Below are 26,897 nucleotides of genomic sequence, written 5' to 3' on the forward strand. Positions count from 1 at the left end.
TTGCTTCTCTCTCCTTCATTTTCTTACCTTTCTTCAGCGAAGCAGCAACCTCCTCTGTAAGAGTCACCTCTTGTCTACAGGCTATAGCTTTACTGTCACCGTGGCATCCGAGCCTAGCTGGCCTGCGGGGCAGCACGTCTGGGGCTAACCGGTGTACATGCCATGATCGGCGTCGCCCAGGCGGTTAGCTTAGCTGCAGCCCATGGTACAGACTGCTAGTTGTCTCCTGGCCAAAGACACTGGTGTTTGGCGGCTAATGGTCTCAGGGCATGTACGCCGGTTAGCCCCAGACATGCTGCCCCGCAGGCCAGCTAGGCTCGGATGCCACGGTGACAGTAAAGCTATAGCCTGTAGACAAGAGGTGACTCTTACAGAGGAGGTTGCTGCTTCGCTGAAGAAAGGTAAGAAAATGAAGGAGAGAGAAGCAAAAGTAAAGAAAGGTGTGACCGGCTGGGAAATAAAGGAACGACGCATGTAGGCACATGTGAGGCAGCATGTGGGTTGGGCATTAATCAATATGAACGATAGCCCTGGGTCTCCAAGCCTACATGGATGTACGGCAGCAGCACTTGCTGTTGCCTCCATTATACATGCCCTCAGAATGACAGGTCTGCTTTCTGGCTTTCAACTTTGTCATGAGAGATTGGATCCAGGACGGCGGCGGCCTCGCTGCACATTGCGGTCGCCATCCAATGATTTTATCTCTGCGTGATCTAAGACCTAGCCGCCTCCTGGTCGCTTCCGCCTAGGCGACTCCGGAGGATCTTCCCCGTCCAGTCCAGCCCCCTTCATCAGCGCGCTCCTAGCCGGCATGCTGGTGGCGGCGGCGGCGCCCTTCTTGTCTAAAGACGGAGGAGAGGAGAGTGCACCATGACAGCGGCTTCATGGGCGTTTATGGAGTGGTGACAATGGTTCAAGGGCGGCGTGGCTTGTAGTCATGGCCTGAAGCCGGAGCGGCATCTTCGCGGCGAGCGATGCGTTGCGGCGGCACCAATTCCGGCGACGTGGTGGTGGGTCAGATCTGGGCCTAAGGGCTCGATCTGGGTCGCCCCATGTCATGGATGGTTTGTGGCCGTGCCCTGCGGCTGCCATCTTCGATGTTGCTCTGACCGACTGTGTGGTGGCCTGCTGGTGTGCTCGGATAAAGACGGTGGTCCTAGAGTTCCTCTTGCGTCAAGATGAAGATCTTCGTGCCGACTGTCCTTCCTGTTCTAACCGGAGTGACGGGTTCCGAAAAGCTCCTCCAGTGAACTCCCATGGACGTGTTATACATGGAGCGCTCGATCAGGTGGGATTTCATCACGCCTAGTGGTTCCCAGTCAAGGAGCGAGCGGCACGAAGCTCTGCTATTTGTTCCCATCGGGAGATATGGTTAGCTCCATGGTGAAGTCAAAGGCGGAGAATGTCATGGAAGCCAAGATTGAAGGACTACTAATGGTGATTGGAGCCTACAGCATTGAGAAACTTGCTTCGAGTTTCGGGTTGCATAGAAACAGTATGTAAGTGGGGGCGACAACACAGATGAAGTTCAAAGTCTTGCTTTCCACGATGAAAATCTAAGGTTTAGCCTTAATTGATTGCGCCTGACAATGATCTTGTTGAAGGCATTGTTCTGAGAGCCATGCATTGTTCTGAGAGCAGGGATTATCTCCAAGATGAAACCCCAAGATCTATAACCGGGCGACGACAATGCTGGTGTACTATTTCCTTCTTGAAGACGTCTCTTTTGAAGAACTTGGACATCAGATGTTGTCTTGTTCAACATCTTGTTGATGGTTGTGCTGTTATTGCAAGACTTTTCTTTTTTCTTAGCTTATTTTTCTTCTTTTTTAGCTGTGGGCATCCATCATGTCATTAAGGCATTGCGTAGTTGCAGTGGCCGGGTATAATTGGTATCTTCACGATATTAATATATACTCTATCAAAACAAATGTACCTTCGGACACACTTCTCTTAAATATTTTACACAAAATCACACAGATGGATAGCTAAAGATGAAAATGGCAAAATAACTGACAAGTGAAAGTAAGGATATCCATAGATATGTATCACACGGATTATTAGCCACCTTACAATCCAATGTTGGTGCCTTAGAAGCCAATTTATCACTATTTTCTCGTTTTGATGGCACTAAAGAAATGATTGCAGCTTGACCATTTATCTGTTGACAAAACTTCGCTAGGTTTAATCATCTGGATATCTTGTTTTCCAAGATATGAAAATGCCTTGCAAAAAAGCAAAAAAGTTTTCTTAAAGAGCATAAACAATCTGTCAGCGTTCATCTGAAATTACCAATCTTTGATCCACTCTGGAGTAGTCAGATCAGCAGGATCTTTTCTCAGGATGGAAGGGGGCACTGTTAAATCCTGCTTAAGAGTTTCTACATAGATGTTGATGCGATTAGATATTTCTTGAGGTACTCTTGAAGGGCCATCTGCTATTTGTTTCCAGTCAATGCCATCAAACCAGGGGTGTTCCTTCACAGCGTCGGCACCTGTGGCTCCAAGGCGTGTATTTTCATCGACCACAAGTAGCTGGCCAGAGAAACCACAAAATTGAGTTGCCTTATTGCATATAGAACAAATAAGGTCAAAGATAGATGAACAATGGAAGTACAAACATTGGACCGTGGATACAACCTTGGTTATAAGGTCAGCAACTTCAACACTGAAAGCTGACGGTATAATTAGGCGACCTTTCGCAATCTTACCGAAAGGTTCTAGCTCGCTCTCCCTCCAGGACCCAAATGGCATGTCCGATTGTAGCATGAAATAAATCAATACTCCAAGCGCCCACCTGATCATGCAAAAGCAAAAAAACAATTGCTTAATGTTTACAGTGTTAAAGCATATCGTTCTCAGGATCCTAACTTCAGTTAGGCTGGTTGTAATGGGGAGTATCATATACTAGTATCATGCATATGATACTAGTGTATGATACTCCATCCGTAATGCATAGTATCATATGTTAGTATCATAGGATATGTCATTTATTGCCATGCATGACACATAGTAGCACACGTATCATGATATGATACTCAACCCTCTCTTTCTTCATTTAATTCTATGTCACCTCGTCAAAATTGCTTAGTTGGCATGCATGATAGTAGCTATGGTAATGATACTAGCTATGGTACTCCAATTACGACCAGCCTTAGGCCGTCGGTTAGGCTTGAGATCTTAACTGTCTAATCTACCTCTTCTCTTAAACCTCCTGTAATTTATCTGTTTGTCAAGACTAAGTTACAGAAAAAGACTCCGCTCCGCTCCCTCCCTCCCGCTCCACCTGCCCGACAGCAGCCCACCTTCCCAGCTCTGCCGCCGCCAAACCCCCGACGATGACCCACCTTCCCAGCCCTGCCGCCGCCGAACCCCCGACGATGACCCACCTCCTAAGCCCCCAGCCCTCCCTGGCCATGGCGTCTGTAAACACTGACCCTGTCGAGCCTCGAGCAACCCTTTCCGGCGACCACGTGTCCTCTCGTGGCCGCTAGCCGGATTCGGGAATCCTCGGCGCGCTCGTACATCGACGTCGCGTGCACCCCGCCGGCCCCCCAGCCCCTCTCTGCGCCACGCGCGCCCCCCGCTCCGCGGGCCGTCGACCCCCGCCGGCCACACGTATCGACCCGCCTCGGCCCTCATTCCGAGGTGCATCGAGTCGTCGTCAGTGTCCAGGTAGATGCTGAGGGGTACCAGCAACCTCGCCGCAGGAACCGCTATCGCAGCCCGCGCCAGGACGCCACAACCAGCCCAAAACCGCAGCGACGCCGCAGCCCCTCCCAGGAGGAGCTCGCTGGACTCTGCTTCCGTTGCCTCGATCCTAGTAATCAGGTGAGGGATTGCACGAATGACATCAGATGTCGGCAGTGCCTCATCCCCGGCCACGACTCGCGCTCTTGCACCATCGGCCGCGCCGGACCTGCCACTCCGGAGCACGCCACGCCTGCTGCCCAGGAGCGCGTCGGACCGGCCGTTCGGGAGTGCGCTCCAGTCCAAGCCCCCCCCCCCCCCCCCCCCCCCCCGCCACGGTCACCAGACTGGCTCGCGCGCTGGCCGTGCAAGTGCAAGAGCCAACCAGAGTGATCATAGCGCACTCTGTCGAGATGGAGGAGGCCAAGCAGGTCCTGAGCCGTGCGATGGTCGCTTCCATCACCGGCAACATGATAGGATATTGGAGCTGGATTCCCTCATATCTACTAATATATCACACGAATTCTGGTCTTACGTAGCTATTACATGGAGATACACGAATGTGGTGGAGGGGAGTCGAGGAGGAAGAAGAACAGGAGGCAGCCGTCGTTGTTGTCGTTGCCCTGATCCACCGGATGCCTTGCCCCGTCCCTCTCGCTGGGATAAGTAGATGGCCTTCACTTGGACCAGGCTGGGCCAACGTAGCGGGAGTTGGGCTGCCTGGCAGTTGTGGGAGCATGTTGGGGATGCGGGTCCCCCATGTCAGGGTCGCTGACATCCCCCTCTTCTTGAGCTGAGGCTTGTCCCCAAGCCTCGGCGTGCGGAAAACGCGCCAGCAGACTTGCTTTGTCTACCCATGATTGCCCCATCGCTGAAGAAGCGGACCACTGAATCTTCACTTGTTCGCGCACGCCATCCTTGTGCTTGCGCCATCGGGTTTGCAGGACTGCTATGGGAACAGCCAAATCATTAGATGAATGAGGCAGGTGAGTTTCAACTGTCGTACCCGGGAGAAGAGCGCGGTGGAGCAACGTGGAACACCGGATGCACCGTAGCTTGTGGAGGCAGCTGAAGTTTGAAGGCAACTTCATTGATTTTGGCGACAATCTGGAACGGCCCGTAGTACTTGAAGGCGAGCTTGTGATTCTCCCGAGGAGCAATAGATGTTTGGATATATGGTTGTAGCTTGAGGTAGACATGCTCACCCACAGAGAAGGTTCGGAATGAGCGTTTCTTGTCTGCTTGCTCCTTCATAATTTGACGGGCCCGGTTGAGGTGTTGTTGCAGGAGATCTTGCACCAGAGCCCGCTCGTCAATCCATGAGTGTAGTGCAGGGTCTGAGTAAACCGTAGTTGATGAGAGTCCCCAGTGGCGCGGTTCATAGCCGAACATGGCCTTGCATGAGTCATCCCAATGACAGAGTGGTGGGAGTTGTTGTACTAGAATTGAGCCAGAGGAATCCAAAAGCTCCAGCGCCGAGGACAGGCCTGTAAAACAGCGACGAAAGGTTTCTACGCATTGATTGACGCGTTCAGTTTGGCCATCCGTCTGCGGGTGCTGTGCTGTGCTCAGTCTGAGTTCTGTGCCTACACCGCGAAATAGCTCCTGCCAAAAGTGACTGGTGAACACGGGATCCCTGTCCGAAACAATAGCTCCTGGCAGACCATGAACCTTGTAGATTTGATGCAAGTAAAGCTGAGCTACCGACGCTGCTGTGTATGGATGAGCCAGCGGCAAGAAGTAGGCGAATTTGGTTCGTTTCTCCACCACCACAAGCAAACAGTTAAACTTACTGGATTGCGGCAAGCCGTCGACGAAGTCCATCGAAATCATCTCCCATGGCCGATCTAGAATGGGTAGTGGCAGCAGCAGACCTGGTGATGCGGCTCGGTCGGGCTTGGCTTGCTGACAGATTTGACAGCAGCGAACATATTGCTGGACATGTATCTTCATCTTGGGCCAAGCGAGCAATGCGACGGTAAAGTCACTGGGAACCCTGAGTGCCCCCCTACTGGACTGTCATGGAAAGCTGAAAGACTGTCATGGAAAGCTGAAATAATTTTCTGCTGAATAGCTACGTTCCCTCCCAGCCATATCCTGCCACGGAAACGCAGAACACCCTGTTGCAATGTGAAGCGCCCCTTGGGATCCTCTCGAACTGCCAACTGCTCCAGTAGCCGTTCAGCTTGCGGGTTGTTAATGTAGCTGCAGTGACGTCTTTGAGCCATGCTGGTTGACAGGAAGTGATCGTAGCTAGAGTCTCCGATGGATTGGCTCGGGATAACGCGTCGGCCCCGACGTTCTCGATCCCTTTCTTGTAACGGATACGGTAATGAAGGCCGAGTAACTTGGTGAAAGCCTTTTGCTGCCATGGGGTCGTCACACGTTGTTCCTCCAAGTGGACTAGACTCTTCTGATCTATGAGAATATCAAATTCAGCGTGCTGAAGATATGGGCGCCATTGGTCCACAGCTACAATGATGGCCAAGTACTCTTTCTCGTAGGTGGATAGTCCTTGGTACCGCGGGCTGAGAGCCTTGCTCATGAACGCAATCGGATGCCCTTGTTGCTGCAGGATGGCCCCGATGCCGCGGTCGCTGGCATCTGTCTCCACTGTGAACGACTGCTTAAAATTGGGAAGAGCCAGAACTGAGGCTGAAATGAGCTGTTGTTTGAGCACCCGGAATGCTTCTTCTGTGACTGGAGTCCGTAGGAATGGGGTCCCCTTTTTGAGCAGATTGAACAGGGGGCGCGCTATCACTCCAAAGTTCCTGACGAAACGCCGATAGTACCCTGCTAACCTCAGGAAACTGCGAACCCCCTTGATGTCTGTAGAAGCTGACCAGTTGGCGACTGCTGTGATCTTAGAGGGATCGGTGGACACTCCCTCAGCGCTGATGATATGGCCCAGATATGAAATCTCCTGCTGGCCGAAAGCACATTTTCTGAGTTTGACGTGCCACTTGTCATGTCGCAGCAGTTGCAGGACTTGTCGGAGATGGATGACATGGTCTGACAGAGTAATGCTGAAAACCAATATGTCATCAAAGAAGTGGAGCACGCAAACACGGTTGACAGGCTTGAGTGCTGTTGTCATGGAACCGAGGAGTGTTGCCAGTGCAGCTGCTAAGCCGAATGAGACGACCTTGAATTCAAAGTGGCCTTGGTGTGTTTGGAATGTTGTCTTGTGCTCTTCCCCCAGTGCAAGTCTGATCTGATGGTAACCCGCACGGAGGTCTAGTTTAGAAAACCAGGCTGCTCCTTGTAGTTCATCCAAGAGTTCTTCGATAACAGGGACTGGGTATTTGGCCACCACAGTGAGGGCGTTGAGATGTCTGTAGTCTATGCACAGGCGCCACGTTCCATCTTTTTTCTTTACTAGAATGACAGGTGAAGAAAAGGGGCTGGTACTGTGTTGAATGATTGAGCAGAGCTTCCACTTGTGCTTCGATCTCTGTTTTGTGTTCTGGTTTGTGTCGGTAGGGTCGAATGTTCACTGGTTGTGCGCCGGGAATGAGGGGTATCCGGTGATCACAGGCACGTCTCGGGGGCAGACCGGTGGGTTCTGCGAACACATCAGGGAATTCGTTGATGACACGCTGAATGCACTCTGGAATAGGAGTTGAAGGTTCAGATGCTGGAGCAACCACGCACAGATGCACGATATGTGAGATACTCCCTTTGCTGCAGAGACCTTGGAGCTGCACACTGTTAATAGACTCACAGACTGCAGAAGCAGCATCATGCCCCTCGAGCCGGAGTGGCCCTGCTGGAGTGGAAATCTCGATGAATCGGTTGCGCCAATAGACTGTCATGGGGCTGTGCTCTTCGAGCCAGTCCATTCCCAGAATTGCATCATAAGTGCCCAGGGCCAACACCTTCAGATCCGTGAAGAATTCTTGGCCTTGTGAGTACCACGGACAGCTGGGAATGAAGGTTGAGCAGATCATCTCTCCTCCATCAGCGACACGGACGCGTTCCGGTCTAGGCAGAGGTTGCACACCTGACAGGGCAGCAGCAAGACCAGCGTCGATGAAGGAATTGGAGCTGCCTGAGTCCACCAACAGGAGAACTTCACGCCCCTGGATCCAAGCACGCAATTGAAATGCCTTCCCCCCCCCCCCCCCCCCCCAGTCACGGCCGACAGTGAGATGGCCATGACTGAATCACTTGTGCTGCTTGGAGACGGCAGCTGCGTGTCGATGAGGTTGTCGAGGTCGAACATGTCGAGCAGTTCCTCGACGACGTGCAGCTGAATCGAGGTGGGGCATACATGATCATGCCCCCATCGTTCCCCGCACTTGAAGCACAACCCACGGGCGCGCCTGTAATCTCTCAGAGCCTTGAGCTTGGAGGTGTCGGCGCGGGCTGCCTCTGTACCACGCTTGTCGACGGCCGTTGTTGGTGCCGGTGGTGTGTGTCGAACTGGTGGAGGCGGCAGTGGCAGTGGTATGCCTGCACGCGGCACCGGTCCAGGGGGGCGTGGTGATGAACCGAGTCCGCCCCCGGCCACCTCTTCCTGGAGCAGAGCCAAAGCACAAGCTGTGTCGAGATCCGGTGGTCGCTAAACCAGCACCACCGCTCGAATGATAGTATAAAACTGCTACAGAAAATAGTAAGAAAATAGTAAGAAAACGAGAAAACAGTAAGGTTTAGCGATGAATGATCACCACCTCTTCCTCAGCCCCTCGACAAAACGAGTAAGAAAATAGTAAGGATGAATGGAATCAGAGTGAATTCAAATGATTGATGATGAGTTCAAATTTCTCAATATAATCTGCTACAGAAGAAGTCTGTCTCAGAGTATAAAACTGTCTAATCAGCATTTGGTGTCGATCACGACCGAACCGTGTGCACAGTAAGGTTGTGAACGAATTCCAGTCGAACTCGCCCAGCCGTTTTTGCACTGACTGCAGCCAGATAGCGGCAGGACCAGAGAAATTGAGAGCTGCCATAGGAACCCAGAACGACGAATCGATGCCAAACATGGAAATACTGCTCACACAGAGTTTTCCACGGACGAGGAGGTCTGGCCAAGTCCTGCAAGCAGATGTTTGGCATGTGCAAACGGTAAAGGCAAACCAGGAGGAATCGGCACCGTGGGCTGACCTGTTGCCGGGAGCGGCGCCGGTGTCCCCATGGACGCCGCCGCGTGCCCCCGTGGAAGATGTGCGTCGCCGTGACCATCGGGCCCTTGTGGAGAGGAAACAGTCCCCGTGTGCTTGGCAGTCGCAGCGGCATCGGATCCCTGGGAAAGATCCGATCGCGCGGCTTGGAGCACTGTGACTGCCTCGTCCAGATCGGCTAGTCGGCGCTCGAGATATGGCCTCCAGTGGACGAGGTCGTTGACTCTTGTCGCGACGAGTTGCTGGGCCTTGGTGTTGGCGTCGAGAGCTGCCTCGAGTCGGCTGAGGAGAGTGGAGACGGAGGGATCCATGGCGTCGATGCACGCTCGCGACTGGGTCACGGCCCGGGTCTCGATCAGGTGCGCCAGAACGGAGGGCTGGGTGGAAGATTGGTCTCTGATACCAGATGATAGGATACTGGAGCTGGATTCCCTCAGATCTATTAATATATCACACGAATTCTGGTCTTCGGTAGCTATTACATGGAGATACACGAATGTGATGGAGGGGAGTCGGGGAGGAAGAAGAACAGGAGGTAGCCGTTATCGTTGTCGTTGCCCTGATCCACCGGATGCCTTGCCCCGTCCCTCTCGCTGGGATAAGTAGATGGCCTTCACTTGGACCAGGCTAGGCCGACGTAGCGGGAGTTGGGCTGCCTGGCCCGTGCGAGCCTGGCAGTTGTGGGAGCCTGTTGGGGATGCGGGTCCCCCATGTCAAGGTCGCTGACACTACAGGCCGCGCGTTTCGTGCACCGAGGTCTCCGTCGCGCTCCTCAACACCTTCGACCTTGCCGATGGCGACTTCACCGTGCATGCCCATCACCCCGAGGATTTCCTGATCCTGTTCAGTACTCACACCACCAGACGTTGGCTAGACGGAGACCACTTCATCAACTCGCCACGCTTCTCCCTCTCCATCCGGCCCTGGAGCAAGCTCGCCCATGCCGGCTCTGTTGTGTCCGAGTTCAGTGTTGAGCTTGAGCTCCATGGCATCCCTGCCCAGGCCTGGAATCTATCCACTACCGAGCACATCCTTGGAGAGTCTTGCTGGATCGAGCGACTCCACCTCAACACGCGCTCCCGGGCCGACATGGCCACGTTTCGGCTAGCGGGACGCACACACTGCCCGGACAACATCCGGAGAGCCGCAGTTCTGGAGATCGTCGAGCAAACCCCCACTCGCTTGGGCTCCGACGTGCCGACCATCAGGACGCTCACCTACCCGATTTCCATTGCGGTGGCGTGCGTCGCGCCGAGCAGGGCACCACAGCTCGGCGGTTAGCCGGCCGCAGGGAATGGAGGAGAAGGCACACGCGAGGGGGATGGCTAGAACCACGCCCCGAGCCAAGGGCGGACGAGCCACCTCGGTCGCAAGCGCCGCCATACAGACACACAACCTCAGGGCCACACTAACGGCATGGCCATGGACACGCACTCTTCGGTCGTCCTGCTGACTACGAAGGCTCGCTCAACCTGGACAATCTCATCGAGCCATGCGACTTAGTTCAGCCATTTTAGCCATGAGGAGATATGGAATGCCATCAGACTGCTCCCGGCGCGGAAAGTGCCTGGGCCGGACAGGTTCACGGACGAATTTATAAGAGCTTGCTGGAGTATTATTCGACAAGACATCCTGGATGTCTTCCAACAACTGTATGAGCTACGCGGTCGTGGCTTCTGCAAGCTTAACCAGGCGCTATTGATCCTGCTGCCCAAACGCGCTGACGCAAGCGAACTTCGCGACTACCGACCGATCTGCTTGATACACCTCATGGCAAAAATCTTCACGAAGGTGCTATCGCTCCGGCTCGCTCCAAGACTAGGTGGCTTGGTCAGCCGCAACCAGAACGCGTTCATCCCCAACCGGAGTCTCCATGACAACTTCGTCCTGGTTAGGCAATCGCTCAAGATGCTACATCACCTAAAGGCCCCACGGATCATGTTGAAACTGGACATCGCGCGGGCCTTCGATTCCATATCATGGCCTATCCTCTTTGAGGTTCTCGCCCGATATGGTTTTGGAACCAGGTTTCGGGAGTGGTTGGCGATCTTACTTGCGACGTCCAGCACCCGCGTCATGCTCAACGGCGAGGCCGGGCCACCCATCTGGTTTCGGTGTGGCCTGCGCCAGGGAGACCCGACGTCCCCACAGCTCTTCATGCTCGCCGTGGACACCCTCGGCTGCCTCATTCGACGCGCCCATGAGTGCAGCATACTTCGCCCGCTCCACCACAAACGCGACATCCCGGCGATCTCTCTCTATGCCGACGACGTCATGGTGTCCTGCCACGCCACACAGGACGACGTGGCTGCCATCAAGGGGATCCTCACCTTGTTTGGCAGAGCAACCGGGCTCAGAGTCAACTACGCCAAGAGCTCAGCTACCATCATCCATGGCAACCCCGACACTGCAGCGATGATCACTCAACTAGGATGGCCGATGGTCGAATTGCCTATCACCTACCTGGGCATCCCGCTGACGCTCCGCCGCCCCACTGCTGCCTAGCTGCAACCCCTCGTCGATTCGGTGGCAGCTAGGCTCCCGGCATGGAAGGCATGGCTCATGAACAAAGTTGGGCGACTAGCGCTGGTAAAGTCTGTTCTGAGCTCAATACCGATCCACCAGTTGCTCGCTTTTGCCCCTCCAAAGAAGACCATAAAACAACTCGAGAAACTACAATGGGGATTTCTTTAGGCCGGACGCGCCACTGCCAATAGAGGGCATTGTCATGTCAACTGGCGCCACACCTGTCGGCCCGTTGAATACAGTGGCCTTGGGATCCGTGATCTGGAGCGTACAGGTCTGGCACTTCGGCTGCGTTGGATGTGGTTTGCCCGCACGGACACCGAACATGCATGTCAAGGATTAGACCTATAGTTGACGAAGGAGAGTGCGATGTTTTTTGCATCCACCAGTATGGCCCTTGGCAACGGATTGACAACCCTTTTCTGGGAGGACCGCTGGATACATGGACAATTAGTCCGGGAAATTGCCCCCTACCAGTGCATCCCAAGCGGCGACGCAGAACGAGAACGGTGGCAGAGGGCCTCCACGGGAATACCTGGGCCCGCGACATCCAAGGAACCCTCGGGATACACGAGATAGGTCAGTACCTGCTACTCTGGCAGGCTGCCCAACAATTCGCCCTCTTGACTGAGCCCGACCGGCTGCTTTGGAAATGGACGGCCAGCGGCACATACACGGCGCAGTCTTGCTACGTCGCCACATTCCAGGGATCCACTCGCTGCCCCTCTTGGAAGCTCATCTGGAAGGGTTGGATGCCGCCACGGGTCAGATTCTTTCACTGGCTCGCCAACAAAGACCGATGAGCCAGAGACAATCCATCACTTGCTTCTAGCATGCCCATTGGCCAAGCAAGCTTGGCACACCATTCTGGACTGGACGCACATACCGGTGCAACCACCAGGTAACGAACCTACCTTGCATGACTTGTGGCAACGAGCGAGGAGCAAACCCCGCCCGCACTCCACAAGGCTCTACAATCCATCACAATGCTTGTCCCCTGGATGAATTGGAAACTGCGGAACGATTGTGTCTTCAACGACGCGACTTCAACAACGCGAGACCCTCGATAGAAGGATTAGTTGATAGGATCAAAGTACAAGCCAAATGTTGGGCACAAGGGTTGAGAGTTGTGCTGCCCGCCTCTTGGGACGTCCATTGATGACGAACAGGCCTTGTAATCATCACCTCTTAGGAGGCCTGTAATCTCCCACCTTTTCAATGAAACGAAACGCAAGCGCTCCTTGCGTTTTCTCGAGAGAAAAAAACATCACCAACAAGCCTTGTAACCCAAATCATTATCAATATATAACTTGTGGGCTGTCATGCATCTCAAGGGTAGCGACTCGGAAAGAGTTGGGCATGTAGTTGCGACTAGTCGCGACTTGCTTTTCGGGTCGACACTAAGTTGAGTCGACCATTGTGTTGCGACTCATCGACTAGTCGAGCGACTCGAAATCCATGCTGTCATGTATGACAGTTGAGACGCTTTATCCATCTTTACCATGCTATACAGAGCCTCCTCTTCCATCGCATCTAGCTAAACCCCTTCTTCCCGCAGCTATCATCTTCCACCTCGAGCCTCCACACAGATCCCTTCCCCTGGCCTCAACTACTCCACATCTGAGCCATTCAACCGCACCAACTACTTTGGAAAGCCCAAGCTCGCTCTCAAATTATGGGGGCAAGGCTATATGGGTACATAGATCAATCTATTCCCGAACCACCCAAAACCATAGTCAGCAAGAACTCCGATGGCAAAGATCAGTCCATACCCAATCCCACCTACAACCCCTTGCTCATCCAGGATCAGCAGATAGTTGCCTACCTGCTGCGCAATCTCTCCAAAGAAGTTTTGATCCAAGTTGCATCCTTGGAGAAATCCCATGCAATCTGGGCAGCTTTAGCCAACATGTTTGAAGCCCAATCCCGCTCCCGTGAACAAAACTGTCGCATCGCTCTCTCCAATGCCCAAAAAGGCTCTCAAAACGCCACCACCTATTTCGGCCATATGCGTGCTCTCTCTAATGAGCTCGCCATGGCTGGAAAACCTATCTCCGATCATGAACTCCTGTCCTTCATCATCGGGGGGCTTGATATGGACTATCAACACCCCGGAGGTCACGGGGACCCTGCGCGACCTCGCCACCGCGGTCCAAGGGATCCGCCTATATCTGGCCGGTCCCTATAGTCCGTCACCGGCGGCGCTGCCGGCCCCCGCCACCGGGCTGCAGCTGCTTCCATGGCAGCAGCCACCACCGCCGAGCACCGCGCTCGCCGGGCCACTTCAGCTGTCGCCCCCACCCGTCACCAAACCTCAAAAGCGCATGACAACCTCTGCTTCCATCTGCGAAGGGCCTATCTTGTACCTTTACTTTTTGCCCTTGAAAGAGTCATGGTGATCTTCACCAATTCCTTGTTTCGCCTTTATCTTGGCTAACGTCATATGCTAGGGAAAGATCTGTACTCATATGTCAATTTGGAGGTAAGCATTCATGAATTATTATTGTTGACATTACCCTTGAGGTAAATGGTTGGGAGGCGAAACTATAAGCCTTATCATTCTCTGTGTCCAACTGAAACTTTGATCTCATGATTACCACGTGAGTTGTAGCAATTGTAGAGAACAAAAGGATAATTGAGTGTGTGGATTTGCTTTACAAGCTCTTATTTGACTCTTTGTGATGTTGTGATAAATTGCAATTGTTTCCATGACTAAAGGCTATCGGTTGTTACTTCCCGGTAAGGTTCTTGATCCATACTTTACTTTGTGAAGGAATTATCACTTTGGCATGAGAGATTATATGTTGGTATTGCTGTTCTGATCATGATCATGATGCCTGCATGTTCGTATCTTGTTTTGTCGACACCTCTCTCCCTAAACATGTGGACATATTTATGGAGCTAGGCTTTCGCTTGAGGACAAGCGAGGTCTAAGCTTGGGGGAGTTGATACGTCCATTTTGCATCATGTTTTCATGTTGATATTTATCGCTTCTTGAGCTATTATTATTTCACTTCACGGTACAATACTTATGCCTTTTCTCTCTTATTTTGCAAGGTTTACATGAAGAGGGAGAATGCCTGCAGCTGATATTCTGGACTGAAAGTGGAGCAAGTTTGAGATACCTATTCTGCGCAACTCCAAACGCCGTAAAAATCAACGAGGATTTTTTTCCGGATTTATAAAAAATACTGGGCCGAAGAAGCGCCAGAGGGCCGGCAGCAGGTGGCCACAAGCCTGCTAGGCGCGGCCACCCCCTGGCCACGCCTAGGGGGCTTGTGGGCAGCCTGCTGGCCCACTGGCCCCCCTCTTCTGCTATATGAAGGGTTTCGTCCGGAAATAAATCAGGGACGAGCTTTTTCGTGGATTCGTCGCCGCCACGAGGCGCAACTTGAGCAGAACCAATCTAGAGCTCCGGCAGGACGATCCTACCGGGGAAACTTCCCTCCCGGAGGGGGAATTCGTCGCCATCGTCATCACCAACACTCCTCTCATCGGAGGGGACTCGTCACCATCAACATCTTCATCAGCACCATCTCATCTCCAAACCCTAGTTCATCACTTGTAACCAATCTCCGTCTCGCGACTCCGATTGGTACTTGTAAGGTTGCTAGTAGTGTTGATTACTCTTTGTAGTTGATGCTAGTTGGATTACTTGGTGGAAGAGTTTATGTTCAGATCCTTGATGCTACTCATTACCTCTCTGGTCATGAATATGATTATGCTTTGTGAGTAGTTGCTTTTGTTCCTGAGGACATGGGATAAGTCATGCTAATAATAGTCATGTGAATTTGGTATTCATTCGGTATTTTGATGTGTTGCATGTTGTTTTTCCTCTAGTGGTGTTATGTGAACGTCGACTACATAACACTTCATCATTATTTGGGCCTAGAGGAAAGCATTGGGAAGTAGTAAGTAGATGATGGGTTGCTAGAGTGACAGAAGCTTAAACCCTAGTTTATGCTTTACTTCGTAAGGGGCTGATTTGGATCCATTAGTTTAATGCTATGGTTAGACTTTGTCTTAATTCTTCTTTCGTAGTTGCGGATGCTTGCGAGAGAGGTTAATCATAAGTGGGATGCTTGTCCAAGTAAGGGCAGTACCCAAGCGCCGGTTCACCCACATATCAAACTATCAAAGTAACGAACGTGAATCATATGAACATGATGAAAACTAGCATGACAGAAATTCCCATGTGTCCTCGGGAGCGTTTTTCCTCCTATAAGACTTTGTCCAGGCTTGTCCTTGCTACAAAAGGGATTGGGCCACTTTGTTGCACCGTTGCTACTTTTGTTACTTGTTGCTTGCTACGAATCATCTCCCCACACAATCACTTGTTACCGATAATTTCAGTGCTTGCAGATATTTCCTTGCTGAAAACCACATGTCAGATCCTTCTGCTCCTCGTTGGGTTCGACACTCTTACTTATAGAAAGGACTACGATTGATCCCCTATACTTGTGGGTCATCACTCAGCAGCGGGCCGAGCTCTTCGTCGGTGGTCTGCCAGATCACATCCGCGTGGACGTGGAGCTTTGGGGGCCCCAGGACCTCCAGACGGCCATGTACTACGCCCGCACATTCGAGCGTCGCGCGCTGGCCTTCCAGCAGGCAACGCCGGCTCGGAGTGGCCAACAGTCGGCCCGGGTTCCCCAGACTACGGATGTGCCCAGCCGTCCACCCCCGGTCCCTCCTGCGACTACTACTTCGGCCTCGACGCGGCCCTTCCGCTAGCTCTCCCCGGCCGAGCAGCTCGAGCGCCGTCGCCAGGGGCTGTGCTTTAACTGCGACGAGCCCTGCGTGCCCGGCCACGTCTGCCCACGCCTCTTCTACTTGGAGGCGGCCGACTACGTCGAGGAGGACACGCCCGCCGACGAGCTCGGCGACTTGGCCGCACCAGCTGCTGCGGAGGTCTCGTGGTCTCCCTCCATGCCCTCGCTGGTATACGAGCGGAGAAGACTATGCTCCTGCCGATGATGATCCACGGCGAGCGCCTCCTGGCCCTTCTGGATACGGGCTCCACACATAACTTCCTGCCCGAGTCGACCATGCGCCGCTTTGGCACTTCAGCCGACGGGCGGGGAGCAGCTACGGGTCGTCGTGGCTAACGGCAACCGTCTCCAATGTCATGGGCTTGCACAGAACGTTCCCATCACCATCGGCGACAAACACTTTACCATCACATGCGCCGGCATCGACTTGGGCTGCTTCGACTTCATCCTCGGCGTCGACTTCTTGCGGACCCTGGGTCCCATTCTCTGGGAATTCGACGCCCTAACGATGACCTTCTGGCGCCTGGGTCGCTGCGTCCGGTGGGAGGGCGTGGGTGGCGCCCCACTAGCGACGCCACAGCCGTAGCTGGCCGCCACTGCTGCGGAGGCCACGGAGGCGTTCGAGGCCCTCAAACGGGCCCTCGCGACGGGACCCGTCCTTCAGATGCCCAACTTCGACCGGCCGTTCATGGTCGACTGCGACGCCTCCGGCGTCGGGTTCGGTGCCGTCCTTCATCACGGCGACGGGCCCCTCGCGTTCTTCAGCAGGCCTTTCGCCGCACGCCATCACAAGCTCGCGGCATATGAGAGGGAGCTCATTGGTTGGGTGCAGGCCGTGCGCCACTTGCGGCCATATCTTTGGGGACGGTCGTTCCGAATTCGCACGGATCACTACAACCTCAAGTTCTTATTGGACCAGAGGTCGTCTACCGTGCCGCAGCACCAGTGGATCAGCAAGCTCTTTGGCTTCAATTTCACCGTCGAGTATCATCCAGGCCGCCTTAACACCGTGGCCGATGCCCTGTCCCGCCGCGACGACCACGACTCTGGCGCGGGCGACTCCGACGGGGCGGCCCTCTGCATCCGCTCCGGGCCCTTGTTCGCCCTCTTCGATGACATCCGCCGAGCCACCACGGACGCGCCCGACGCGCAGTTACTTCGGCAGCTCCTTGATGCCGGCAACCTGGAGGAGCCGTGGCGTTTGGCGGAAGGCCTGCTCTTGCATGGGCGACGCCTCTTCGTGCCAGATCACGGCGACCTCCGTCATCAGGTGCTGCTGCTGGCCCACTCGGCGGGCCACGAGGGTGTGCAGAAGACCCTCCACCGTCTCAGCGCCGACTTCTACATCCCCGGCGATCGGGCCCTGGTTCGGGACTGGGTGCAGTCTTGTGTGACGTGCCAACGTAACAAGACGGAGACACGGCAGCCGGCAGGGCTGCTACAGCCCTTGGAGGTGCCCTCTCAGGTCTGGGCCGATATCTCCATGGACTTCATCGAGGGCCTCCCCAAGGTGGGCGGCAAGTCCGTCATCCTCACAGTGGTCGATCGCTTCTCCAAGTATGCCCACTTCATCGCGCATGGCCATCCTTACACCGCCACCTCCGTAGCCCGGGCCTTCTTCGACGGCATCGTTCGCCTACACGGGTTTCCCTCTTCGATCGTCAGCGACCGGGACCCGGTGTTCATGGGGCATGTATGGCGCGATCTCTTGAGGATGGCGGGCGTGAAGCTCCGCTTGAGCACGGCGTTTCATCCCCAGACGGACAGCCAATCCGAGGTGGTCAACAAGGTGATTGCCATGTATTTGCGTTGTGTTATAGGTGATCGTCCTCGTGCTTGGGTGGACTGGCTTGCGTGGGCGGAGTACTGCTACAACACCTCTTATCACTCCGCCCTGCGCGCCACACCGTTCGAGGTGATCTATGGCCGCCCGCCCCTAGCCATCCTGCCGGTTGACCCGGAGGCGGCGGGTGATATTCTTCGCAGCCGCGACGAGATGCTTGCCGAGGTTCACCAATGCCTCGTTCAGGCCCAGCAGTTGGCCAAGCACTACTATGACGGCCACCACCGCGAGGCGGAGTTCGCGGTGGGCGACTGGGTGTGGCTATGTCTCCTTCACCGTTCTACGCAGTCCCTTGACCCGCGCGCGAAGCGCAAGCTAGGCCCGCGCTATGTCGGGCCATTTTCCGTGCTAGAGCGCATCGGAAAGGTGGCCTGCCGCCTTCAGCTTCCGGCCGGTGCTCGCATCCACGACGTCTTCCATGTGGGGCTCGTGAAGCCTTTCCGTGGGGAGCCACAGGCAGCCACGCCGGCGCTACTCCGGACTTCCGACGGGCGCCTCCTTCCCGGGCCAGCAAAGGTGTTGCGGGCCCAACTACGTCGCGGGGTGTGGTACCTGTTGATCCAGTGGGAAGGCCTTCCCGAGGAGGACGCGACTTGGGAGCAGCGTGACGAATTCAGCCAGCACTATCCAGACTTCCAGCTCAAGAACGAACTGTTTGCGCACGCGGGGAGAAATGTTATGACCGGTACTACGTACCAAAGGAGGAGGCCCAATGGGCAGGATTAGTTACGGGCTTAGCCCAAGTTATCTTAGTTAGTTTCCAATTATCTTAGCCAGCCGTGAGATTATATAAACCGATATAAACAACTCTTTTGGAATTAAGCAATATAGTCATAACTCTATTGCCCGGCTCCCAGAGGAGCCGGAACCCTAGCTGCGCCGCCGCCTCCCTCTCGCGCGCAACGGCACCCCGCCGCCGGCCGCAGTGCTCCAGCCCTCGCCAACCCCGTTTCATCCCCTACAACCTCCGCCCTAGACCCGGTAGAACCCTAGCTGTTCCTACCATCATAGCTTTCCAGTTGAAGAATGTAGTGCAAACAATATTAATGTGCATTCTTTTCTTAAGAGAATTTTTACTTTCGTATCTACTATTCTACTTTAATCTTGCTTCTTTGGAGAGATTAGATTTTTATACGTCTCCATCTGCTGTGTTTTCGGCCCTGAAAGTATCTTCTAGAGGAAAATGGGCATGCTGGCACTGACACCAACAGCAACAATGACAACAAAAAAGACATCGATGACAACAATAATTCACAACATGCATAATTTGGGAAGTCTGACACAAAAATGGGGTAGATAACCGCTTACCAATCAGCAGTAAACCCATGCCCACTGCCAAGAACGATCTTTGGAGGTAGAGAGTCAGCGATGCCACATATTGTGTAAGTCCTTTCACCTTCCAACTTCTTCGCAAACCTGAAGTCAACTATCTGTCACACATAAATACATGTTTATCATTAGAACAGCGATGCTATCTGCTCTCCTATCACATGAAATGTCAATTTAGTAAATTAAAAACTACACAACAATCAAGATTTGTCCTGGTTGAATAAGGATTATATATTTGTATGCTATGGTCTTACCGAAAAAGGCTTTCGCCCCGCTTTATATATAAAGCAACGACCAATAATAACCCGATACAAATGCACGCCACTACAATACACGCACACACCCAAGACAAATATACATAGGCGCTGAGCGCAACAACACCACCCCAAGCACTACAACTACAAGAGCAGCTGGATCCTCGACCGTGAACATGCCACCGCAAAGAGATGAAGCCGCATACGACGAACCGTGGGCTCCAAGGCGACGCCTTCAGGAAGGATACGACACCTGAGCGCCACCACCGCCCGACCCAAGGTCAGAGTTTCCCCCGGAGCACCACGACGGGCAATGATGGCCGCGACGACGCCTTCAAGAAGGGAACGAGCTACGCCGCCGCCGGTCCGTCCGTAGATAGAGCAGGTTTTCACCCCGGCCAATACTCACCACCCCGAACGCCGCACCCCGACGACCATGCCGCCCACACGACCATTGTCACCGGGCAGCACCAAGCCACGAGCTTTGCCCAAGAGCACCGCGACACCACCACCAGGGCCGCCGCCCCAACAACCAAGACCTTGACGCCACCACACCCGCCATCCACCGCTACCCCAACCAAAGAGACGAGTCGAAAGGCCCCGCCTTTAGCACCCCTGAGCGGCCCCCAGCGCCGAGACCCAATAGGCTGGCCAAAACTAGCCTCCATCGGTCCGTCCTGCCGCCGGGCGTGAGACGAGCTCGGTCCAGCTGTCGGGTGCGAGACAAGCTCGGTCCAGCTGCCGGGTGCGAGACGAGTCCGGTCCTACTGTCGGGCGCGAGATGAGCTCGGTCCTACTGCCGGTGCGAGACGAGTCCAGTCCTGCGGCCGGGCGCTAGACAAGCTCGGTCCTGTTGTCGGCCGCGAGACGAGCGATGAACCGCGATTGGGAGAGGGCCAACCCTTCGATGAAGGTAGCGCCTGAACGACAATGAGAGGAATCGAAGGTCGACAAGGACGCTCACCGACCGGCCGACGCCAAAAAAGTCCAGCCGCCACCGTGAAACGACCCAGACCACCGCCATGAGCCACCACCACGACCACCGCCATGAGCCACCACCACGCCGTGGGACACGACCCAGACCACCGCCATGAGCCACCACCACGCCGTGGGACACGACCCAGACCACCGCCATGAGCCCACATCCTCACCGGGACCCCAAGGGGCAGCCCCGAGCCGTCCTGCAGCAGGAACGCCACCACCCTAGCCCACAAAGGTCGCCGCACGCAAGGGCCGGCCGAAGCCCACACCGCCGCCAGCGCCACCACCAGCACGAACCACCACCACCCCGACGCCAGCCACCTCCAGCAGCCTTGAACGCCGGTGACGGCTGACCCTTGCCGCCTCAGCCCACGCCAGCCGGACGGAGGAGCAGCCCACTCCAGATCTGGATCGGGTCCAGCACCTCGATGCGCAGCCATCCCGCACAAGCACGCACCGCCACACCACAGCAGCCACCCGCGCAGCCGCACCAGGGCGCCACCGCCGGCCGCCCCAGCCGCAGCCTCGCCGCGCCACCCTGTAGAGCGTCGTGACTCCGCCCGATGCCGCCGTCCCGCGGCAGCGAGCACCGCGAGGAAGGGAGACGAGCCCCACTGACGCCGGCCGGCCTTTGCCCGACGGCTCGCTGAGGCGGCGGCGAGGGAGGGGGCGGGGATGGTAGAGTGCTGGAGGCGGCGCGTGGGTCCCCCCCCCCCCCCCCCCCCTGCGGGAGCGGGCTGGGCGAGACGGAGAAACGAAAGTCCTATGCTATGGTCTTAGGGCTAGATGAACATGTGTATTAGTTTTATATTCCTTAAAAAGCGCTTATTAGAAACGTGAACATTGCTGCAACAAGTGGTAGTTCTATCACCAGATACCTTAAGATCAGATAATCACCTGCAGATGTCCCGATCGGTCGAGCATAAGAATATCTGCTGAAACACCTCTGTAAAGAATAGACCTCTGAAATATTGTACATACTTAGATGCATATTGTAGATAAGCTCATAATATGGAATATAATAAACAATTTTTTGAATGTCTGCAGAAAAGACACAAAATGGTCGGACCCTTCTCTAGACCCTGCGCAAGTAGACTTTAAAAAAATAAATTTGATTGGGCTTCTAGAATAAGTTGGATAGGGGTAACTTATTCCAGCTTATTCTAGAAGCCAGCAAAAGAACTGGCCATTAGTCTCTCAATGCAGAAAATGAAAATCTTACCCGATGAAGTTCTTCTAGAGCAACAACAACTGAAGCTGCATAGAATCGTGCGGATGACTCACTTAGTGGTGCATTAAGTATTGAAGCCAGTGAGCAACAAAGGTAACAATTCAGCAGTATTCCAAGGTATGATTGATCCGCACAAGTACATAAAACTTCTGGCACACAAGCTGATTTGCTCAAAATTTTCATCATGTCTTTCTCCTGAAACACCTGCTTTTCCTTACGGAGATCATTTACCCTCTTAATGTAAAACCTTTTGAAGCTTTTGATCTTATCTGCTCGATGGTTAGCACAAAGGAAACAGAACACAATTAGCTAAAATACATGTATAGCTGTTAGAAAATTGATGCATCTGATAACGAAGGACAGCCAAGCTGAATTGATTGCCATACCAGAGCCTCTAATTTGGACAAGACCGATCTCACTGCAATCAGCGGCATATATGCACTCCTTCCATTCCTGTGAACATATATAGAACCATGCATCAGCAATAATCTGACCAAATCTTTCCCCTGATTGAAACATTGAAATACTAACCCCCTACCAAATCAGATAGCTGAACCCTCCTGAAGGGCAAATCGTCATCCACACTATGCTGATTCTCCTTTGGGATAAGAGAATCTTTAAGCCTGCATAGATGTCGTGAAATGATGAGCTCAGTGTCTGAGAAACATCTCCTGGGTGACTATGAAAAAGATGTTACATGTACAGTACTTGGAATCAGCCTGCGAAGGTTTAGGCAAAGACCCGACAACTAAATCAAATTTCTCTTTTGCTATAGTAGAACAGATCACATCACCAACTGAGCTAGCAGTAAATGTGATGGTCTCTCCAATGAGAGCCCACTCTCCAAAGTGACCTCCCTCATCTATCTCAACAACATAATTGCCACTTTCTTGACTCTGTTGGACCTGCTTTCCACGAGTACTAAGAAGATCCCACGAATCTGAATTCAACCTATCAACTGCTACTGTAAGTCTCACACGGCCTCTTTGAATAATATATAGAGAAGAGACATCATCATCCTGAAAAAGGGTTCAAAAAGGTAACAATTAATAACTATTCAAGGATCCCATAAGTTTGCAGAAGAGCATGCCGGTATGTTTTTTTTGGCTGTGTGCATTGCAGATGCAGAGGAGGGGAGTGAACTCTTTTGTGGTTGTATCTCCCCGATATGGTGCAAAGAATCAATAAAACTTCCATTTCATTAAAAAACAATTTTCAGGCAGTATACCTTGTCTACTATTACTTGTCCGTCTGCAAATGATTCCTCAACAAGTGAGTCGGCAAGTTGACTTAACTGAAGCACTGTCAATCTTGTAAACAGTTGTACAGATCGAAGCAACTTCAGTGATGGTATGTTTGAAAATTCTGACATCAGAATTCCCCGGAAGTCCTCCCGCTTTAGAGCCCATAATGTTCCATTAGTCACGGCACGGACCGAAGACTGAAGTGGCTTGTTATACCTGTTGGTTTAACAAGTAAATGGTAATTAGATGTGCTAAATAGTGAGGAACTGAGCACCACCTATATCCGTCTGGACTTATTCATACAGTATCTTTATTCATATAGTATATGGTTAAGTCAAGTCATGGCATGGGGGAGATACTTAGGGAGGCCAGGCCAGACCCAAAAAGAATGAAAAATTTATTGGATTCATTTGGATCAGATGTTGATGGTGGCCAACCTATCAGGTGAGGACGACTTGTTTCGGTGGAAGCTAATAAATTCTGGTAGTTTCACCATAAAATCAATGTACGCTGATGATGTTAATACTGGTACGGTCTTGCGAGATCAATACATATAGAAGTTAAAGGTTCCCTTGAAATTAAAGATTTTTGTGTGGTTCCTGCACAATGGCATAATTCTGACCAAGGATAACCTGGTCAGTCTTCATTGGTAGGGATATAAGAAATGTTGTTTTTATTATCAGGAGGAAACTATTCTGCAATTTTTTCAAGCATGCCCGTTTGCAACATTGGTGTGGCCAATGGTGAATAAAGCTTTTAATCTACCACCCCCAACTAGCATGACGAATATGTTTGGTAAGGGGAGTTGCCTCTGCACTTAAGGCACAAATACGCGTCGGTGTTTGTGATTTACTATCGGAATTATGGAATTGCCGTAATGACCTTTTCTTGAACAAATACAAATTTCCAAAACTTCTTGCAGGTCATCTACAGAGCCACCAACTTTTGCACGTGTCTACCCTACTTCGCGTGGAGGACAGTGGATTCATGGACTTTGGGTGCAACCGACTAGAGATGGTTGTACGGGATGGCGATCGAATGATAGGATACGCGATTGAGTCATTGCATCTTGCTAGTGCCTGGTTGTTTCAAGCCTTGTGCTCTTTACTTGTTACTGCATGTACTTGTACTGAATGTTTGACACTCTAACCTTAATAAATATGGCTGTGTGCATCGGATGACGCAGAGGCCATGGGGAAACCCTCCTTTTAAAAAAAATTACTTCTAAAGTTATTCATTATTCCTCTTTCAGTTTATAAGTTCATTTATTTTTGTACTTTTATGTTTATATAAAAATTTCTTTTGGACACTGTATTTGGAAAAATATTCATGGAATATGTTTTTGTTCAGCGAGAGATACAGTTTGTTCAAATAGTAAATATTTTTAGAATAAAGGTAATACACGTAAGTTAATTGTATTTGTGTCTTTGCATTGTTGCACAAGTGCCTGGGCAGTGATTGTTGCGCTGAAAAAGGTTGCACGGCCTTTGTTGCCGCCGACAAGGGTGACACCCTCGTGGGTCATTCCTTGTGGTCTAGTCCTCAAGGTGAAAACCTAGATCAGATGATGGCGACCTCGATGTCGCTTCCTCCTGAGGGCGTTGTTCTTGGAGGTATGGCCCCTGGTTGGTGTGCATGTTGTTATGTCTTGCATGCCCTTTCGGGCTTGCTGGGGGCCGACTATGTCAGATCTTGTCTAATTGGTGGTGGTTCAGGTGCAAGATCGCCCCGGTGCGACAGGGATGTCCCTCATGGTGGTGAGAGGTCGGCGATCTGCAGTGTCATCATCTAGTTGTCTTTGTTAGTGTATAGGTTAGGATTTGTTAAGATTGATTCTAATCTCTCCTATACAACTCCTACCTCATCTCTAGGAGAGGCTTCTTGCCCTCCAAGTCTTGTACTCTATATATATTAGCCCTCAAGGCTACAAAATACACTCTTATTTTCATACATGGTATCTGTCGCAAGTTCTTGACCTAGCTCCACCACAACTTCTGCATTGCCACCCTCGGGAGCTTAATCTCCATGATCACCAACGGGGGCTGCACAACCATACCTCCCGTCGGCCCCCACACGCCTCTACCTCGACATCTGCGTCAACTAGACCGGCCTCTTCTTCGACTATGCGGCCTTAGGCGACACGCGATACCCTAGGGGATGCACATCGTCCGTCGTTCCATCCACACGTCGTTCTATAAGAGCCTTGAGTATATTTCAGATATAGTCCACAGAGAGAATTGGCTAAGGATTGTGAGGAGAAGCCCCAAGGAAGTAAAGGAATAGGATTGGCCAAGTTTCAAGCTTCAAGACTCTAAATTTTATATTTTGTGAGAAGTCACATTTGAGTCCATAGGAAAGCCAATACTATTAAAAGGGGATGAGGTGACTTTAATGATCTGGTTGCTCAAGTGCTTAAAGATAGCCATAAAAATACTCATGAAATTCTCCCATAAATATTCTGTCAAAATCCACAAAGTCCAAAATTCGATGCCACCAACTTTTTCTATTCGGCCCTACCAATTTTTACATCACACAAATCACATGCCAAACCCTAGCGTCTTGGTACCACCAAATTTCATTTCGGTGCCCCCGACTTTGTTAACCAACTTCTTAAAATCAAAATTTCCGAGTTTTGAGAATCGGTCTCACCGAGTTGTGGAAACTGACTAGGCCAGCCAAAATCGGTACCATCGAGATTCATATATCGTTCTCACTGAAAAGACAAAAGTTGCCACATTTTGCACTAGTCGGTGCCACCGAGTTTGGCAATAATGTTGTAACGGTTCGATTTTTGGAGATGCCTATATATACCCTCCACCACCTGTCATTCGTAGGGAAGCACTCAAAGCGACCCAACACTTGTCATATTCATTTTTCTGTAAGAGAGCCACCTACTCATGTGTTGAGATCAAGATATTCCATTTCTACCATATGAATCTTGATTTCTAGCCTCCCCAAGTTGCTTTCCACCCAATCAATCTCTTCTACCCAAGCCAAATTTGTGAGAGAAGTGTTGAGGAGACTATCTTTTGAAGCACAAGAGCAAGGAGTTCATCATACTACCGCATCTATTACCTTTTGTGGAGTTGAACCAAAAAGTTTGTAAGGGCAAAGAGATCGCCTACTTAAGATCTACCCCGAGTGAGGCTAGTCCTTCGTGGATGTACGCCGTGATGGAATAGACAAGGTTGCTTCTCCGTGACCCTTCGTGGGTTGAGCCCTCCATGGACTCGCGCGGCCGTTACCCTCCATGGGTTGAAGTCTCCATCAACGTAGACGTACGATAGCACCACCTATCGAAACCACGCCAAAAATCACCGTATCCATCTTTGCGTTTGATCTTCCTAAACTCTACTCCTTACTTTGCATATGCATGTTTTTACTTTCCGTTGCTATAGTCGTACACTTGCATGTGTAGGATGTGTTTGACTTGCTATAAATGCTAAAATCTGCCAACAATTAAAATTAGGGAAAGGCTAGGTTTTAATTTGTCAAGTAGTCTATTCACCCCCTCTAGACATCCCTTCTAGTGATCCCACATGTGTATGCGGTTGGAGCAGATGGCCATGGAGATTTTTACCCAACATGGGTGGCAACATAGTCTCCGGATCAGTCCACCACGTCATTCGACATAGGCATAGTGTCGGTCCTATGACTCTTCTGTTGCGATATGTCAGTTTTTTATTTTCATTTTGTCAGAATGTTGTTATTGGTTATGTGCATCTTAGCGATGCAGAGGCCAGGTGTTGATCATCATGCTTTGTATCCACTTGATGCTACATTTCGAATCAATAAAGTTGTTACAATATATGTGGATTGCACTAGCCCTTTCCATAAGTTCGAACTTTTGATTGCGTTGGCTAGTGCATGAAGCTTAACATGGTATCAGAGCTAAGGTCTTG

General features: G+C 52.1%; 1 protein-coding gene across 12 annotated transcripts in view; it reads right to left on the reverse strand.

Moving 5' to 3' along the window:
* Positions 1-2,013: 2,013 nt before the first annotated feature.
* Positions 2,014-26,897, reverse strand: part of LOC123402707 (protein phosphatase 2C and cyclic nucleotide-binding/kinase domain-containing protein) — a 30,442-nt gene continuing 5,558 nt past the window's right edge. For 3 of the 12 annotated variants that reach the window (XM_045096653.1, XM_045096652.1, XM_045096654.1), the window contains 9 exons: positions 22,980-23,211; positions 22,460-22,770; positions 22,290-22,374; positions 22,138-22,204; positions 21,743-22,020; positions 21,418-21,483; positions 19,265-19,386; positions 2,640-2,796; positions 2,014-2,534 (listed from right to left, as the gene is read on the reverse strand). In XM_045096653.1, the coding sequence (XP_044952588.1) occupies positions 2,289-2,534; positions 2,640-2,796; positions 19,265-19,386; positions 21,418-21,483; positions 21,743-22,020; positions 22,138-22,204; positions 22,290-22,374; positions 22,460-22,770; positions 22,980-23,211 (1,564 nt within the window). In that variant the 3' untranslated portion in view covers positions 2,014-2,288. Of the gene's footprint in view, positions 2,535-2,639; positions 2,797-7,821; positions 8,293-19,264; positions 19,387-21,398; positions 21,484-21,742; positions 22,021-22,137; positions 22,205-22,282; positions 22,375-22,459; positions 22,771-22,979; positions 23,212-26,897 lie in introns of those variants that run through there. The other 9 variants (XM_045096657.1, XM_045096656.1, XM_045096655.1 and 6 more) reach the window with 9 other exon arrangements.

This window comes from Hordeum vulgare, chromosome 6H (genome assembly GCF_904849725.1).
Source record: "Hordeum vulgare subsp. vulgare chromosome 6H, MorexV3_pseudomolecules_assembly, whole genome shotgun sequence".
Taxonomy (NCBI): Eukaryota; Viridiplantae; Streptophyta; class Magnoliopsida; order Poales; family Poaceae; genus Hordeum; species Hordeum vulgare.